The 20,061-nt window shown below is 41.1% G+C and overlaps 2 protein-coding genes across 2 annotated transcripts; both read right to left on the minus strand.

Moving 5' to 3' along the window:
- Nucleotides 1-9,914: 9,914 nt before the first annotated feature.
- On the minus strand, nucleotides 9,915-12,117 carry LOC308290660 (E3 ubiquitin-protein ligase TRIM39-like; the record flags this gene model as incomplete). The annotated part of the gene is made up of 2 exons (XM_080732571.1): nucleotides 9,915-9,923; nucleotides 10,744-12,117. The coding sequence occupies 2 exons, from the start codon at nucleotides 12,115-12,117 to the stop codon at nucleotides 9,915-9,917; spliced, it is 1,383 nt and encodes a 460-aa protein (XP_080588697.1).
- A 102-nt stretch (nucleotides 12,118-12,219) lies between these two features.
- On the minus strand, nucleotides 12,220-17,270 carry LOC308290661 (E3 ubiquitin-protein ligase TRIM35-like; the record flags this gene model as incomplete). The annotated part of the gene is made up of 2 exons (XM_080732572.1): nucleotides 12,220-12,297; nucleotides 15,891-17,270. 2 exons carry the CDS (start codon nucleotides 17,268-17,270, stop codon nucleotides 12,220-12,222), a joined length of 1,458 nt encoding a protein of 485 aa, XP_080588698.1.
- Between the last annotated feature and the right edge of the window lie 2,791 nt (nucleotides 17,271-20,061).

Consider the following 20,061-nt stretch of genomic DNA (forward strand, 5'->3'; position numbering starts at 1 on the left):
AGTCAGTATTCCCTCTTGTAGCTGTGTAAAGACAGTGTATCCTCCCTCCCTTTTTTTATCTGAAGGTGAATCTTATTGTCCGTCTCTTTGCGTGTCGTCAGTTTGTAGAGGCAGATTAACAACCTCTCAGTTTCTTGGTTTCTCTCAGATGAGTCTGGTAGGAGTGGTGCTATAACACTACTGAACTGTTGCAAGGATCATACACGCCCACAAGTCCATGCACACCCGCCCACACCCACACACACACAGAAATGCCCTCATGTTCTCTGTGCCTCAGATCATCAGATATGTGGTGTGATATCTTTGTCAGGGTGGACATTGACTGTTCAAAGTGCTTTACAATATACTTCTCACATTAACCCTTCCACACACCGACAGTGAAAGCAGCCATACAACTGAACTGCCAATGCTTTCCTGTCCTACATTTCTATGGTACAGTAGGGAGCTCTCTCTTCCCAGGGCTGAGCATCACATCTCAGTGATCTCTGCGTCCAGCATGAGAAGTACATGTTGACCGTTGTTTCAGCTATAGACTATTTGTGTGCTAATAGTAACACAGATACTGTAACATGGCATTTGAGCACAGCAATGGTTGATACGTTGGAACGTTGCCAGAGTCAATAAACATTCCTTCTCTGGACATGATATCTAAAGCTCTCCTCGGCTCTTAAAACTTTTTCTGTGGACACTGCTCCATATTCAGGTCCTGAGGTGAAGTCAGGTCATTCAGTTGTGATCCCAGCAGTGGTGGAAAGTATTTTACTACATTTAGCCTACTCATGTACAGTACTTAAGTACAATTTTGAGGTTAATACTTGAGTATTTCCAATTCTCAATACTCCACTACATCTCAGAGGCTAACATTGTAATCCACTAAAAGTATAAAAAATACTTTAGTTTAATACTAGTTAATTTGAAGATATACATTATATTATAAAACATACATAAACCACTTTAGCCCCGTTTTCTACCTAGCTATTTGAAAGCCGATAAGCTCACAACACGTCGCAACGCAACGTGTTGTAAATCTGCTATTGTAAATCTGCTATTTTTGAACATTTGTACTTTTACTTTTGGTAAGTATATTTTGAAACCAATACTTTCATACTTTTACTCAAGTACATTTTGCATTCCGAACATTTACTTGTAACAGACTTGATTATTTTACTTAAAGGAGTAGTTCACCACTTTTCAACCTGTCTTCATATAATAGGTCCTCACTAATGTTCATGATAAAACATCACAATTTTTTTCTACTCGGTCCAAGTCTCCTAGGAGAGCTGTGGGAAGTTCAGAATCCATCGTCTTGTGACATCATCATTTTCCAAAAAAAAAAAAAAACAATATTTTTGAAAAAAATATTTAGATTTTTATTATCGCGAGAACAATGGCTTCCACTTTAAAATTGCAACTTTTCAGGAATAGAAAGCCTGCAGTTTCTATAAGATGATAGATTGGCAATCGATGATGTCACAAGACTATGGGTTTCTGACCTGCCCACAGCCCTCCTTTGAGAAAAAAAAAAAAGAAAAAAAAGAGAAAAGCTATTTTTGAGTGAGGACCAATTATATGAACATAGGTTGAAAAGTGGTGGAGTGCCCCTTTAAGTAAAACATTTGAGTACTGGATGCCAGTCTTGCCAGGCTTTCTTTCCCAAACGAAGTCAATATGAGTACAGGGTTAAAGGCTCATGACTTACTGCAGGATAATCTATGGCTCAAGTTATGATCAGTGGAACTTTCATACTAATAAAAGTTGATGAGTAACAACAGTGGCTGGAGATGGAGAACAGAAACTGTAACATAATGTAGATGGATAGACAGATGAGGGTATTTTCTTTTCTGGAACATTCATGCAAAGATATTGAAACTGCATAGAGCAGGGTTACTCAAAGTGGGTGCCCGTGGCACCCTAGGGTGCCATGATGCAAGTCCAGGGGTGCTTCAGAATAGTATCACTTCAGTTTAACCACTCTATACTTGGTAAAACAGGCCAGAGTTGCACTGTACTTGGTGCGATATTCTTCAGCCTACGGTACACAGTCTCTTCACCAAAAATAGTAGATCTGCAAGCTCACAACGCATCACGCTGTGACACATTGCAGATCGGCTATTTTTGGTGAACGTTCCCCCCAGAGTAAGGATGCTGAGATTCAAGTGGCTCAACGCCAAGTATAAAAGATGTTTTCAATCTGTCCTAATGGAATCGGATATTTCTTCGTGACGTACTGTATGTTAGGCGGGAAAGATTGACATATTTGACATAAATGTAAGGTACTGTTTGTAAAGTACGATATTTTGGTGATTATGTTGCGAGGAAAACGTTGAGATAATAGCCATTTTGGTTAGAACTGACTGAAAATAAAGTTTTTTTAAAAAACCTTTTTCAAGTTTAAAATAATACTAAATAATATTTTTTCAATTGTCCAAATAAATTTCAAATATTATCAAATGATCTCGCGGCACCCCTGGACTGCTGTCACGGCACCCCAGGGTGCCCCGTCACCCACTTTGAAAACCCCTGACTTAGAGGATCACTAAGAGGTTTGGGGACCATTTATGGAATATGATGAGCAAAGTGATAAAGGTCACTCAGGTCAGCTCCAAATGCGCCCCATGGGATCAGACGTTTGTATGGTGTTGTGTATCTGTTTTGTGAGCATTTTTGGAGAGCTTTGATTAGCTTTTATTTTTACTTTTTGTAGTTGTTTGATGTTTGATAATGTACTGGTCTTTTGTTTCTCTGTTGTGAAGGTTTAGAAATATCACAAGGATCAGTATTTCAGATAGTCAAAGATATATTGACCCTCAATACCCTACAGGTCAAACTACTTCTCCAAAGTGAGTGAAACAAACAGTGTCTTAGGCCACATTCACACGGGCACATTTTATTGCGATTGAAACAAATCCTGTGGCGTATCGTTGGAAAATGTGCATCGTTTGGGCATGTGTTAAGACACGTCCGTATTCTTTTGCGAATCAAAGAAACAAAAGCAAATCCCCAAAAAAACGCTCTCTGTGCCAAATGGAGACGCTTTACGCGCTGAGCAAGGAGAGAGATAGAGGGAGGGCGAGACGAGAGGCAGGGAGAGGGAGAGAGATGTTGACGTTCTCCTCTTCATAGACATTCATATCTTGCTAATTGGATACATGTCCCGTGGACAGACGTGGTCTAAGTGATTCCTTGCTGCGGGTGAGAAAGTGCAGTGTGAGCGCAAACGCATTAATTAAATATGCAAGAATGTTGCAACTTCACCCCTCCCAATCGCACCGACTATACCGAATTATACGTGAGAATGTGGCCTTAATCGGAGTGTATTTATGGGAAAACAGGAATGGACACACAGTGCAAATTGCAAAGACTGCTTAAACTTAGGCACACAGGCAGTCAGGCACACATGCACGCACACACAAAGAAACACTATCAGTAGACATGTCATATCATGGTTTCTATGAGTCTGGCAAGGGGTGGAGCTACAGCATGACACTACTGAACAGTTGCAAGGTGCACACACACACACACACAAACCACACTTGCAGTTTCCTCCTTGTGTGTGTGTGTGTGTGTGTGTGTGTGTGTGTGTGTGTGTGTGTGTGTGTGTGTGTGTGTGTGTGTGTGTGTGAGCTTACGTCATCCAATGGGAAAACTCTGGTGATCTCCACACTGCATGTTTTTGTAGCCCAGTGGCAAATATGCCTGCAGTTCTATGTAAAGTCCACTATGTGTCTCTGTCACTTTAAGAGTTCCATGTCAGGGATTGCAGTAGATTCTGGGAATGTCTTGAATGTACCTATAAAAAAGCAACCTGTGGTGTGTGGATTAAAGTGTAATGTGTTATCTATCTATAAATGCGACAAATCTCTGCGTGTATGTAATCCGCGTATCTCGAGAACCGTTCGTCCCACCGGCTTCAGATTCGGCACGCGCATTCCCCGCCGTGGCGCGGAGTGCAGTGCCGGGCCTCGACCCGACCCGATGTGCGGTTTTCCGAAACCGGCGCAAAACGTTCGGAATCTCCTTATGCAGAGCTGATTGTTGACATCAGGCTGTTCCGGAGGAAATCGGCGCAAGCACTGACTCATTGTGACATCACTTCATAAAAGGCTCTGACATCACGTACACCACATGACCCCACACTCCTATGACAGAGATCTACATATATGGGCATATGGGCATTCTGACATCACTTCTGCTGACTCAAAGACAAACAGGCAAACAGATGGTCGCTGACTCATTGTGACATAAAATGGACGCAATATATATGGGCATAAATGGACGTATCGGCACAAGCGCTGACTCATACAGAGATCTCCATATATGGGCATATGGGCAGATCTCCATATGGGCTACATATATGGGCATCTGGGCATTCTGACATCACTTAAAATGGACGCAATCTCCGTATATGGGCATAAAGGGGACACAGATACAGAGATCTCCATATATGGGCATATGGGCAGATCTCCATATATGGGCATATGGGCATTCTGACATCACTTGCATAAGGCTGCAGACCTCCCAAGCTCCTCCCACTAACTTACATTGCAACTGTAAAACCCACATGTTTAGGCCAGCCTACAGTGGTTGCAATGAGCTCAAATAGCAAAGTACAAATCAATTTATGTCCCTTTGAAAGGTGGTACCCAAAACAATAATGCTTACTTCTATCGAAGGACTCCAGCGTGGCAAAAGAAAAGAGCAACAAAGCGTGGGACTGGGAGGATGACTTGAATGATGCAGATTTATGCAGGCTGCATATTCTGCTTAAAGAAGAAACAAACAAAAAGCGACAGAGATATATGCCATATATGGGCATAAAAGGACACATACAAACAGATACATAGATCCCCATATATGGGCATGAAAGGGAAACAGACAGACAGATCCAGAGATCTCCATAATAAAGTCAAAACGGGTCCAATGACAACAGGTATAATGGGGTTTGCATTAAAGGGGGAACCGGCACTGTGTCTGCAACACAGTCGAAGGCACAGACAGATGAGATCTCCATAATGGGCATAAAGGGACACAGACAACCAGATACAGAGATCTCCATATATGGGCATAAAACTATGACAACAGGTATAATGGGGTTTGCATCAAATGGGGAACCGGCACTGTGTCTGAAACACAGTCCGAGGCACAGACAGATATAGAGATCTCCATAATGGGCATAAAGGGACACAGACAAACCGATAGAGATCTCCATATATGGGCATAAAATGGATGCAGACAAAAAAGATACAGATATCTCCATATATGAGCATAAATGGACACAGGCAAACAGATGGTCAATACAGGCCCTACAGAGATCTCCATATATGGGCATAAAATGGACACACACACACAGACAGACAGACAGACAGATAACTCCATATATGGGCATAAATGGACACAGGCAAACAGATGGTCAAAACGGGTCCTACAGAGATCTCCATATACAGTATGGGCATAAAATGGACGTAGACAGACAGATATCTCCATATATGGGCATAAATGGACACACGCAAACAGATGGTCAAAACAGATCCTATGACAACAGGTATAATGGGGTTTGCATTAAAGGGCGGGCATTCATTCCCTATTTACATTGTTCCCGAGTTGGCCAGGGCGCCGACTAGACGCTCGGCCGAGCTTCTAGTGTATACAAACTAGTAAGACTGCATAATGGTGAAAAGTGACGTCGCTTTTTTAACCTATAGACTATACATGTCAGTCTAACCAGTGTGGCTGGTTCTACAGCCACATACAAAAGGGATCGTACGTGGCCGATGTGGCCTCCATACATGGGCATTCCCATATGAAGTCCTGTTAAGGGAACCCCACTAACATAACCCCTTTTATGCCCATATATGGAGATCCATGTCGGTAGAACCAGCCGTTTAGACTGACATGTAGTCTATAGGTTAGACTGACATGTATTGGCATTCACAGATATGGGCTTAATATTGATGGCATCAGGGATCTCCATATATGGGCATAAAAGGGATTCTGTTAGTGTGGTTCCCCTGACATCACACTGATGTCAGAGCGTTACAATACCAGCAATCCTAACATCCTCTTCCTCTTGCAGAAAGTGACAAATCTTCTTAAACTGTTCCTTAATTTTAATCTCTTTGTGCTGAGTCTGGAACTGAATATATGCTGCTGTTTGACCATAGTTTGTTATGAATTCATTAGTCTCGCGTAGCCAGACAACTATTCCACAATCTCCGAATGCTATATAGAGTCTGGAACAGCAGCTTCCCGAACGGCGAGTATCAGAAGTAGCCAGTGCTGCACTGAACTGTAGTCCCATTGGAAACATAACAGAAACACAATAGCTCAGACAAAGTCATTCGAGCGGCCTATTCTTAGTGTATAGTTTAAGAAAACGTTTGAAAACAACATGGAAGTAACACCAACAACACCAGAGAAAGACGAAATAATGCCCCCAAAAATAAAGAAAGGAGACTTAACGCTTCCAGTAGGACATGTTATTGCTACTGCACCAAGGGAGCGGTTGCGTCACATCCGCTTTATCTCGCACTCATCATTTCTTCCCCGGTTTGCCAGACTGTATGACGGGAGCATTTGGCCAAATCGCGGAGGCAACAGTCTGGCCACGCGAGACTATGAATTCATCAAAAAACTTCAGTTTCTCCTGTAAAGGTTTCAATGATTTCTGGACTTCCTACATAAAATAATCTTACAAAGCTTTCAACCTATCTACAGTATACACCCTAAAATCCTATAATGCTACCCCTCACCACAACCTGAACCTTCGCCAAATGTAAGGCAAGGCAAGGCAGTTTATTTGTATACTGTAGCACAACAACAATGGGAACACAATTATATTAGCCATGAACAATGAACATTACTATTTTCAAAAAATCTTTATGGAAACCCAGCTATTGTCATACAAATATTATACAGTACAAATACGTAATTGTGTTTTTGGCATTGAACACAACAGTAATTTAAAAAATAAATCTGTTTGCCTTTTAGGCTTAATTTTTTTTTAAAAACATGGCAAAATAATGGAAATATACAAAGAAATAACTGCCAATGACTTGAACCAATAGTTAATAATGTACTATGACCGAAACAGGTCGTATAACCTCCTATCTGCATATGTTGACTTATTTGCTAAGTAGTCCCCCCAGGAATCCGCGGAGAAAAAGTTCTGATTCCGCGGTGAACAATCCTGATTCTGCGGAGAGCAATTCTTGATTCCGCGGCTTGAAAGTTAATATTCCGCGGGCATTAAAAAACTACGTAAAATTACCAGTTATGAAGCAAACATAATTTTTTATGTAATAATGAAGTAGAAATGAACTTATGAAATGAATTGCAATACCAAAACACTGTGAAACATTGTGGTTATCAAATAATCAACATCAATATTCTCTTTGTCCCTCTTGGGAAGATTTATTTATATGTGCCAGGCATGTCCCGTGGATGGAATTGGGAAACAGGGATTTGAGGGCAGACAGAAATCACATCCTCTTGTTTCACTCCAAAGTAATTTAGAGCATTGACTGCCGCATTTGCCACTGTTGAATGATTGCATTTGTCTAAGAAAACAGTGTCAACCAGATAGCTGCAGATTTCACCAGATTCATCCTTGATGAGCGGAGACACCATTATGTTGAGCACGCAGCATCCTTCTGAATCAGAGAGAGAGCGAGAGAGAGAGAGAGAGAGAGACACCTTTATTATCCCAAGGGGGAAATTCAGTTGCAGCAGTGTAAGGTTATTTACAAAGTTACAGAGAAAAAATAAAAACAAGAACAGAGTACAGTAAAGAGCAAGGTACATCAAGAAAGGGAACCTCTCTTACCTCTCTTGCAGTTGTGTATGGCCAGGGATGGCTCCCTCCCCCATTCACTACTCTGTTTTGCAAGAAACTTCTCATCAGACCTGGACAGTGGTGTGTTTGTTGATGTACAAGCCTACCAAAACAGAATACAAAACACAATACATTGATTGTACACATTTTGATAGATACTTTTTTCAAATAGTACAATTAAATGATTATACATTGGAGCTAAACTAAAATGATTTATTTGTCTACCTTGACTAATTCATACTTTTTTCATATCAAGGTCCAATATTTATTCATTATTTAATGACATTTAGCTTCTCACTCAGACCCAAAACATAGAATATTTTGTTATTGTTTGGATAACATTTTGTTCACAATTCTATGCTGTATTGTTTTGATGTTGGTGCCATAGATAGAAGAGATAAACAGGCAACACGTTGATAAAACAACTCTTATACATTCTCTAATTGTGTACTTAGGCTATTGTAAATTAATGAATGCAGATGTTTAACAACAATTTAACTCTTGAGAGCGTAAAATGAAAACAAATGGACCCGTAATTAAACCAAATGGACGCTTATGGGTTTCATTTTACCCTCTCAGAGTTAAATATATAGCGTTCATTTGGTTACCAACTCTTAAGGACCACCGGTTGAAAACCACTGGAGCACAAGTCAAGAATACATTACTAAAACGATAGCATACCTTCTCTCGTTCCTCTGTTTTGCTGGCGATTGTGGTTGTTGTGATGGCTTTTTGTCTTTTTAAGACTGTGTCTGCGGGCGTTGCTTGTTTTTTCTTCTGATGAAAGCAGCCAAGTGGTCTTTGATTGTTGAGTTGCGGCGGTAATCAAGAACTTTATTCTCCTCCTGTAATTCTGTGTATGATTTAGCTCTTTCAGCATAACATATCCCTGCTCACTCTGAGGGCTTGGACCCGGCATCGTAGCCGGAGGTCGGAGAAATCGCTCCATTACTCCATGTGCGTCTTTCTCACTGTGAGTCAAACAGTCAGACGATGTGCCTAGTTCCATAAAAAATCAGCACCATCCGCTCTGGTATCGTCACCACACACGAGACACAGCACATGAATACATGCCACGGCAAACAAAGCCATTTCCGTTTCCGTATCCGGCAACGAGGACCGGCTAGGCTGTGAGTCTTGTCCGGCTATATCACCGCGACATCTAGCGGCCGGGAAGAAAACTACATGTAAAATGTAATATTCTGCACCTCGTTTGTGCTATTCTGCGGACTGCTATGATATCCGCGGGAGGCTCTGATATCCGCGGAGGGCTTCGATTTCCGCAAAAATTTCCGTGATCGCGGAATCGCGGATTCCTGGGGGGACTAGCTAAGTGACACGTTTTGAGCTTGTAGATCTACTATTATTGCCGTTTTTGAATTTGAATCATGACCAGTAACAGTTTGACATAAGAGGTTTCCACCCAAGTGAGACGATATGCAATAATTGTACCTTCAAGATAAAATAAAATAAAGCGGAAATATCAAATTTAAAAGTCACAATGCAAGCATTTGAATGAAAGTGATAAAGTGCCCCAGATTAACATCAATTTGCCAACAACTAACAATAATAGAAAAGGATTGATAGTGGGATTGATAAGGAATCAGACCGATAAACAGGATTGATAAGGGGACCAACATCGATAAAAGTGAACGATCTGCATCCTTATATTACAGAATGATCTCAGAAGAAAATTAGTTGCACTGATTGGTGGTCACTAGTTGGTAAAAGGTCAGAGAGGAAAACGTATCTCAGTCAGAGTCATGTGTTGTATATCTTTCTACCCTCAGCTTCCTGTCACTCAACACAACAATATACAGCAACAAACTGAATGTCCAAAGAGGTTTTGGCAGAATATTATTCTTTAATGATCCATAAAGTGAGACAAAAATAAAAAGTGTTAACAAAAATAATGTAAAGTGGTAAGTGACGGTCATTAGGATGACGTGAAGAGCAAAAGATAAAAATAAACAAACAAACACACGCCTGTCATCCGGAGGATCATTCATGTTACAGGGCTCGGAACACACACACAGATCACTGAGACATTACAGTATGTAGACTAACATACAATCTAATGTCACTATGGTTGCTAGAAAACAGCACAATGAACACACTAAATCATGTAATAACTTCCCAAAGAAAAGATCACAAATTAAAATGCTTTTGAGATGTATCCAACGTGGTTTGATATTGTATGAGTAAAGTTCAGTAAACTGTGAAGAAGTAGTAAAAATATAATATTATTATAGTAAAGTACCCCAAATCCCTAATGATTACTAATGCAGGTTAATTTGGTTCCATTGTGTACACTCTTGAAAGTTGAATGAACAGTCCAATTTGGTAGATTATATTTATAATCTAATCTGGTTGTCATGGTGGGTGGTGACCCAGCTGAAGTTAGCCACATCCATGTGTGTTGAGTGAATGGTAAAAGGGGAGGGGATGATTATCTCCAGATAGAGTGATGTCACTCTGTGTTATTGGATCGGCACTTTAGACCCACAAGGTGGCAGCCTCGAGAAAGAAATACAAAATGCAAAGGGAATACAAATTGCTCATGACAATCACACCAGGGGGTCTAATGAAATACTGTCAACCTACTAGACACATGAAAACCAGAAAAAGTACAAAACTATGGCACCACCTCTAAATTGATTGTGTTGTGGCTTGGATCAGCAGGACTAGTGTTAAAGTTTTAAAGTTATCAACAAAATCCTTGTTGCCCAAATCTTGAGTCACTGGAGTAGATGTTGATGACATACAGATCAGAGAGACACTTGTTCAAGTTGACCATCATCGACCACAACACAATGATATGGATTCTAAAATCAGGTATTACTCTTTAAAGACTATAGTTTGTCTTCATCCTCATCATCATGCTAACTATGTTGTTCCAGAGTTACACTGACCTTCCCTGGTAACATCTTCAGAGAACCACCAATCTGACCAATGAAAATACATGGAAATAGTGTGTCAGTGAAAGTATGTTTGAAGGTGTGTAGGCGTGTGTTAGTATCAGGATCAGAGAAGGACAGCTTTCCTCTGTTCCAGTCCAGCTGGACTCTGATCCTCTGAGGTTTCTGCTCCAATGAGAGATCAGTGAATAACCCTGGTTTGCAGCCTGCTATGTATTTACCTATATCGAACGATATTTTCCAGTACTGACCCCCTTTGTCTCCCTTCCTCTGATAGGACTCTGCTAACACACCTACTTGCCAGTATGCATTGTCTCCAACCTCAACATCCCAGCTGTGAGTCCCGGAGTTAAAGCCCTCGGAACCCAGAACTATTTCACGGTCAAACCTCTCTGGGTTGTCAGGAAGCTGCCGTTTCTCTCCACGTCTCACACTGGTCAGATCATCAGACAGGGTGTATGCTGGATGGGCAGTGTTGGGGTCCAGAATGACAGGAGTGTAGGAGACGATATCCTTCATCTTGTACCAGACTCTGAAGGTCAGGCTGCCCAGGTGTTTAGTCACGTCTATCAGTGGTCCTGAGACTGGCTGTGGGTCCTGCAGTTTTAGCTGGACTCTTTTCATTGTGGTCTTGTAGTTCTGCAGGAATGGGATGTGTTCAGCTCTCAGCTCCTCCTCTATGGCTCTGATTGTGTTTGAAAGAGTTGCTATGTCTCTATCTAGACCCTCTGTCTTCTTCTTCATCATCTGACTCTTCAACTGCTCTTCCTCCCACAGTGCAGCAATCCTAGCATCCTCTTCCTCTTGTAGAAACTGACGAATCTTCTTAAAATGTTCCTTAATCTGCATGTCTGTGTGCTGGGTCTGGAACTGAATGTGTTCTGATGTTTGATCATAGTTTGTTTTACATTTATTAAAGACCCCCAGTTTCTCCTGTAAAGGCTTCAGTGATTTCTGGACTTTCTCCTTGTGATCCAGTGCAGCTTCATCGATGGGTCTGAAACTGTGTTTGGTGTGTTTTTTAGAATCTCGACACACAACACACACTGGCTGTTGACATTCCAGACAGAACAGTTTGAGTTTCTCAGCATGCAGACTGCAGAGAACCTCAGACCCCGTTGGAGCTCTCTGATGTCGCTCCTGTATGAAGGCCTCACACACGTTCTTCAGAGCCAGGTTTCTGGGTGGATCCACTGAATGTCTCTCCTTACAAACTGGACATTCCTTTATTTTCTTCTCTGTCCACCATCCCTTCAGACAGTCTTTACAGAAGCTGTGGCTACATGAAAGGATAACAGGGTCTTTAAAGATGTCAAAACACACAGGACAGGAATAATCCTCTTCAGGACGAGACGACTTGGAAGCCATTTGGTCTCTGAGTGAAGCTAAAATACTCTCCTCAAGCCAGGAAATCAGACAGTCAATGTTGTTAACACTCCCTACTCTAGAATTGTTCTCTGACGTTTACTTTCACTGTGAATCGTGGTTCTTGTTAAAGTCAGCAGCAGGTACCGTTCCAGTGGTCTGGGTCAGTATTCCCTCCAGTAGCTGCATGTAGAAAAACAGTCTGTCCTCCTTCACTGGAAGTTGTGTTTGATCTGAAGGTGAATCTTATTGTCTGTCTCTGTGTGTGTTGTCAGTGAGGAGAGGCAGAATAACCTGTAGGATATCATGGTTTCTATCAGATGAGTCTGGAAAGGGGTGGAGCTGACACTACTGTTCAACATAAGGTTCACGCACGCACACACACACACACACACACACACACACACACACACACACACACACACACACACACACACACACACACACACACACACACACACACACACACACACACACACACACACACACACACACACACACACACACAAGTTTGCTGGCATAATAAATTAAAGCTAAATTGTAAGACATACAAAGCATATAAGCATAGGGTAAAATATATACAGATATAAATGCATATGAACATTCATTATTTAATATCTGGTTGTTTTATATAATCTATTTGAATGGGTTACAGGAAACGCCCTCATGTTGTTCATGCCTCAGCCATCAGGTATGTTATCAAACAGGTATGTGGTGTGATGCCTTCATTAGAGGTGTTTATGGGAAAGCAGGTAAATAAATGTGCTACAATAATCGTACAAAACTTTCAACCTATCTCTACACCTTACTCTGACTACTTGGCTATGTGTGCGGTTAGAGTTGGGAAATAAGAAATAAGAGTCTGACCAATGTCAGAGTAATGACATGTCGGAACAACGCTACGCACCCTAAAAGGAACACTCAAACACCAACATAGTGAATGTCCACAGAGGTTTGGCAGATGCAAAAAATATTATTCTTTAGTGATACTGTCAATAGTAAAACAAGCTAAAAATAAGCCACCAAAAATAGTTTGTTTTGAATTCATCAAAAAACTTCAGTTTCTCCTGTAAATGCATCGATGATTTCTGGACGTCCTCCTTGTGATCCAGTGAAACTTCATCGATGGGTCTGAAACTGTGGTTGGTGTGTTTGTTAGACACTACTGAACGGTTCACTGAAAGGTACACACACACACACACACACACACACACACACACACACACACACACACACACACACACACACACACACACACACACACACACACACACACAGTTTGCTTTATTTGCTGACGAAATTGATTAAAGCTAAATGGTAAGACATACACAAATCAAAGTGCATATGTATTCAGTATTTAATATCTGGCTGTTTTAGATATCAGAAGTCATGACCTGACGAAGATGTATTGACATCGAAACGTTGTCACTCTTGCCTGCACCCTGTATTAATAAAAAGGCTTTAAAAGTCTGTGCCTGCTCCAGAACGCTCCTTCTACACCCTCAAGTTGTTTGTGCTCAGCCATCAGGTATGTTATCAAACTGGTACAGTATGTGGTGTGATGTCCTCATCATAGGGTGTTTATGGGAAAGCTGCGTGGCACGCAATGCAAACTATGACTGCTTAAACCCTGGGACACAATGTAATAATTGTGCTACAATAATCATACAAAGCTTTCAACCTATCTCTACACCCTAAAATCCTATAATGCTACCCCTCACCACAACCTGAACCTTAGCCAATTGTAAGGCAAGACCAGGCAGTTTATTTGTATAGCACAACAACAAGGCAATTCAACGTGCTTCAGACAGAACAAAGCAATGGGAACACAATTATATTAGCCATGAACAACAATGAACATTACTATTTTCAAAAAAAGTTTATGTAAACCCAGCCATTGTCATACAAATATTGTACAGTACAAATACGTAATTGTGTTTTTGGCATTGAACACAAGACTAATTAAAAAAAAATCTGTTTGCATTTTAGGCTTAACAAATAATTAAAAAAATGGCAAAATAACGGAAATATACAAATAAATAACTGAACCAATAGTTAATAATGTACTATTACCGAAACAGGTGGTATATCGTTGTTGTCGCTCAGAAACCTCTTATCTGCACATGTTAACCTATTTGTGTTTTTTCATAAATCAACACCCTACTTGATCATCTTACAGCGTCACACAAAAGCACCAAAAGTAGCAGATCTGCAAGCTTGAAACATGGTGCTAAGTGACGCCTTTTGAGCTTGTAGATGTACTATTATTACTGTTTTTGAATTTGAATCATGACCAGTAACAGTTTGACATAAGAGGTTTCCACCCAAGAGAGACGATATGCAATAATTGTACCTTCAAAATAAAATAAAATAAAGCGGGAATATCAAATGTAAAAGTCACAATGCAAGCATTTGAATGAAAGTGATAAAGTGCCCCAGATTAGCATCAATTTGCCAACAACTAACAATAATAGAAAAGGATTGATAGTGGGATTGATAAGGAATCAGACCGATAAACAGGATCAATCAGGGGACGAAAATCGATAAAAGTGAACAATCCGCATCCTTATATTACAGAATGATCTCAGAAGAAAATTAGTTGCACTGATTGGTGAAGAGTCACTAGTTGGTAAAAGGTCAGAGAGGAAAACATAGCTCAGTCAGAGTCATGTGTTGTATATCTTTCTACCCTCAGCTTATCACTCAACACACTGAGACTAACACTCACACACCAATATACAGCAACAAAGAGAATGTCCAAAGAGGTTTGGCAGAATATTATTCTTTAATGATCCATATAGTGAGACAAAAATAAAAAGTTTTAACAAAAATAGTGTTAAGTGGTAAGTGTCAGTGTCATTAGGATGACGTGAAGAGCAAAAGATAAAAAATAAACAAATAAACACATGCCTGTGATCCGGAGGATCATTCATGTTACAGGGCTCAGAACACACACAGAGATCAATGAGACATTACAGTATGTAGACTAAAATACAATCTAATGTCACTATGGTTGTTTACTAGAAAACAGCACAATGCAACACACTAAATCACTTCCCAAAGAAAAGAACACAAATTAAAATGCTTTTGAGATGTATCAAACGTGGTTAGATATTGTATGAGTAAACTGTGAAATAGTAGTAAAAAATATAATATTATTATAGTAAAGTACCCCAAATCCCTATGATTACTAATACAGGTCCATTTGGTTCCATTATGTACACTCTTGAAAGTTGAATGAACAGTCCAAGTTTGTAGATATTTATATCAAGTTGGATTATAGACCTGACGGTCGCTTATCTCCCGATTAGGGAGTCTTACTGGTGGATTATAGGGTCCATTTGGTTTGATTTTACACCCCTAACCCAGTTAAATTAACATTTGGTTTTACTGTGTAGAACAGTGGTTCTCGATCACACATCAGCCTGCATTTTCAGACCATGTTTGTTTTAATGATCAATCAAACGATTGTTTTGCGGCTTGGATAATTGAAAACTACTTTTTCAAGATTTTAAAGAAAACATGCCATGACTTTCTTTTACTCATGATTGATAACAATATCAATAAAATCCTCATTGCCCGGATCTTGAAAATCACTGGTGTAGGTAGGTGATGTCATCACAGATCAGAGGGACACTAATTTCAAGTTGACCGTCATCGACCACACCACAATCATAAGACTTCTAAAATCAACAGGTATTACTCTTTTAAGACTCTATAGTTTGTCTTCATCCTCATCATCATGTCTAACTATGTTGTTCCAGAGTTACACTGACCTTCCCTGGTAACATCTTCAGAGAACCACTAATCTGATCAGTGTAAATGTATGGAAAGAGCGGGTCAGTGAAAGTGTGTGTGAAGGTGTGTAGGTGTGTGTTAGTATCAGGATCAGAGAAAGACAGCTTTCCTCTGTTCCAGTCCAGCTGGACTCTGATCTTCTGAGGTTTCTGCTTCACTGAGAGAACAGTGACTGACACTGATGAGGAGGAGTATGCTGTGTATTTACCTTCATTTAACAATATTTTCCAATGCTGACCCCCTTTGTCTCCCTTCCTCTTAAAGGACTCTGCTAACACACCTACATCCCAGCATGTATTGTCTCCAACCTCAACATCCCAGCTGTGACTCCCTGAGTTGAAGCCCTCAGAACCCACGACAAATCCATAGTAGTCAAACCTCTCTGGGTTGTCAGGAAGCTGCTGTTTTTCTCCACATTTCACACTGGTCAGGTCATCGGACAGGGTGTATATTGGATGGGCAGTGTTGGGGTCCAGAATGACAGGAGTGTAGGAGACAATGTCCTTCATCTTGTCCCAGACTCTGAAGGTCAGGTTGTCCAGGTGTTTGTTCACGTCTATCAGTGGTCCTGAGACCGGCTGTGGGTCCTGCAGTTTGAGCTGGACTCTTTGCATTGTGGTCTTGTAGTTCTGCAGGAATGAGATGTGTTCAGCTCTCAGCTCCTCCTCTATGGCAATGATTGTGTTTGAAAGAGTTGCTATGTCTCTATCTAGACCCTCTGTCTTCTTCTTCATCATCTGACTCTTCAACTGCTCTTCCTCCCACAGTGCAGCAATCCTAGCATCCTCTTCCTCTTGTAGAAACTGACGAATCTTCTTAAAATGTTCCTTAATCTGCATGTCTGTGTGCTGGGTCTGGAACTGAAAGTGTTCTGATGTTTGATCATAGTTTGTTTTACATTTATTAAAGACCCCCAGTTTCTCCTGTAAAGGCTTCAGTGATTTTTGGATTTTCTCCTTGTGATCCAGTGCAGCTTCATCGATGGGTCTGAAACTGTGTTTGGTGTGTTTTGTAGAATCTCGACACACAACCCACACTGGCTGTTGACATTCCAGACAGAACAGTTTGAGTTTCTCAGCATGCAGACGGCAGAGAACCTCAGACCCCGTTGGAGCTCTCTGATGTCTCTCCTGTATGAAGGCCTCACACACATTCTTCAGAGCCAGGTTTCTGGGTGGATCCACTGAATGTCTCTCCTTACAAACTGGACATTCCTTTATTACCTTCTCTCTCCACCATTCTTGCAGACAGTCTTTACAGAAGCTGTGGCTACAGGAAAGGATAACAGGATCTTTAAAGATGTCACAACACACAGGACAGGAATGATTCTCTTCAGGGTGAGAAGACTTGGAAGCCATTTGGTCTCTGAGTGAAGCTAAAACGAAAAGCCAGGAAATCAGACAGTCAGTGTTGTTAACACTCCCTACTCTAGAATTGTTCTCAGACGTTTACTTTCACTGTGAATCGTGGTTCTTGTTAAAGTCAGCAGCAGGTTCCAGTGGTCTGGGTCAGTATTCCCTTCAGTAGCTGCATGTAGAAAAACAGTCTGTCCTCCTTCACTGGTTGTTGTGTTTGATCTGAAGGTGAATCTTATTGTCTGTCTCTGTGTGTTGTCAGTGTGGAGAGGCAGAATAACCTGTAGGATATCATGGTTTCTATCAGATGAGTCTGGAAAGGGGTGGAGCTGACACTACTGTTCACCATAAGGTTCACGCAAGCACACACACACACACACACACACACACACACACACACACACACACACACACACACACACACACACACACACACACACACACACACACAGTTTGCTGGCATAATAAATGAAAGCTAAATTGTAAGACATACAACGCATATAAGCATAGTGTAAAATATATACAGATATAAATGCATATGAACATTCATTATTTCATATCTGGTTGTTTTATATAATCTATTTGAATGGGTTACAGGAAACGTCCTCATGTTGTTCATGCCTCAGCCATCAGGTATGTTATCAAACAGGTATGTGGCGTGATGTCCTCATCAGAGGGTGTTTATGGGAAAGCAGGTAATGCGTGGGCACACAACGTTGATGGCTTAAACCCAGGGAGAAAATGTAATAAATGTGCTACAATAATCGTAAAAAGCTTCCAACCTGTCTATGACTACTTGGCTATACTATGTGTGCGGTTAGAGTTGGGGTCAGAGATAAGGGGAGAGTCTGACCAATGTCAGAGCAGGGGTTGACACTAAGGTCTCAGAGGCACTTGCCCGTTGGGCAAGTGCAGGTCATGTTCTACTTGCCCAAGTTCATGCCCACTTGCCCTGAAAAGTAAACCGTCCGTTATAAAGGTACGATTTTAATTACTATTTAACACTTATTTCTTTACTTTCTAGGGCTGTGCGATAAATAATGTCATGCTTCAATACCTCCAAATACCTACCGGTACATAGCTATGACTGAATATGTCTATGGTTTTACTCTTGTTACATTCCACAGATCAGAAGACAGAACCATGTTCAGGTGTTTAGACAGATATCTCGTGTTGTGTTTATCGACGGTTGTTGCGTTCCCTCTCAAACAAGCACTTGCCCGGTCGGGCAACCTGAAAGCAAACTCCACCTGCCCCAAAGTTTTAGTTACCTGCCAGGGGCAGGTGGGCAAGCCTTAGTGTCAATGCCTGTCAGAGTAATGACATGTCGGAACAACGCTACGCACCCTAACACTCAAACACCAGCATAGTGACTGTCCACAGAGGTTTGGCAGATGCAAAAATATTATTCTTTACTGTGTGTCAATTGTAAAACAAGCTAAAAATAACCCACCAAAAATAGTTTGTTTTGAATTCATCACAAAACTTCAGTTTTCAATGATTTCTGGACGTCCTCCTTGTGATCCAGTGAAACTTCATCGATGGGTCTGAATCTGTGGTTGGTGTGTTTGTTAGAATCTCGCTATGACACTACTCAATGGTTCACTGAAAGGTGCACGGGCGCGCGCGTACACACACACACACACACACACACACACACACACACACACACACACACACACACACACACACACACACACACACACACACACACACTTTGCTGTATTTGCTGGCAAAATTATTAATGAAAGCTAAATAGTAAGACATAGACTACACCTATACTGTACAAGCATAGTGTGAAATGTACACAAATCAAAATGCATATGTATTTAATATCTGGTTGTTTTAGATATCAGCTATTCGAATGGGCTACAGGAAACACCCTCAAGTTGTTTGTGCTCAGCCATCAGGTATGTTATCAAACAGGTACCGTATGTGGTGTGATGTCCTCATCAGAGGGTGTTTATGGGAAAGCAGGTACTGCGTGGGCAAGCAATGCAAACTGTGGCTGCTTAAACCCTGGGACACAATGTAATAATTGTGCTACAATAATCGTACAAAGCTATCAACCTATCTCTACACTAGAGTTCTCAAATTCTGCCCAAACCCGACCATACCCAAACCCGACCAACATTTAGGGTAGGGTAGGGCCTAAAATGTATGCTGATTAGTAGGGCCGGGTAGGGCCTCGGGCTCAATTAATTTTTTTTATTTTTAATTGTATTATTTTATTACTATTACTCTGTTATAGACCCGACCATACCCGACCCGACCCGACGTTTTCGGGCCAGGTAGGGCCTAAAATGTATGCTAACTAGTAGGGCCGGGTAGGGCCTCGGGCCTGCCCAGTTAGGGCCGGGCCTTAATTTTCAGGCCCGTTGAGAACTCTACTCTACACCCTAAAATCCTATAATGCTACCCCTCACCACAACCTGAACCTTCGCCAATTGTAAGGCAAGGCAAGGCAGTTTATTTGTATAGCACAACAACAAGACAATTCAACGTGCTTCAGACAAAACATAAAGCAATGGGAACACAATTATATTAGCCATGAACACCAGTAAGACTCCCTAATCGGGAGATAAGCGACCGTAGGTCGCTTATCTCAACAAATAGGGCAAAAATTAGTTTTTCCAAAATCTTCCTGATCCATGTTGATGAGATGAGTGTAGACATGCTGTGTAGTGATTTTCGTGATTTTAGGGCAAAATCTGTAGGAGCAGTGTCCAAAAATGTGTTTTTAAAAATCGGCCTGAAGGTGGCGCTATATGGGACAGATTCATGTTGATGGGTT

Source organism: Nannobrachium achirus (assembly GCF_963921795.1).
Source record: "Nannobrachium achirus genome assembly, chromosome: 9".
Lineage (NCBI taxonomy): Eukaryota > Metazoa > Chordata > Actinopteri > Myctophiformes > Myctophidae > Nannobrachium > Nannobrachium achirus.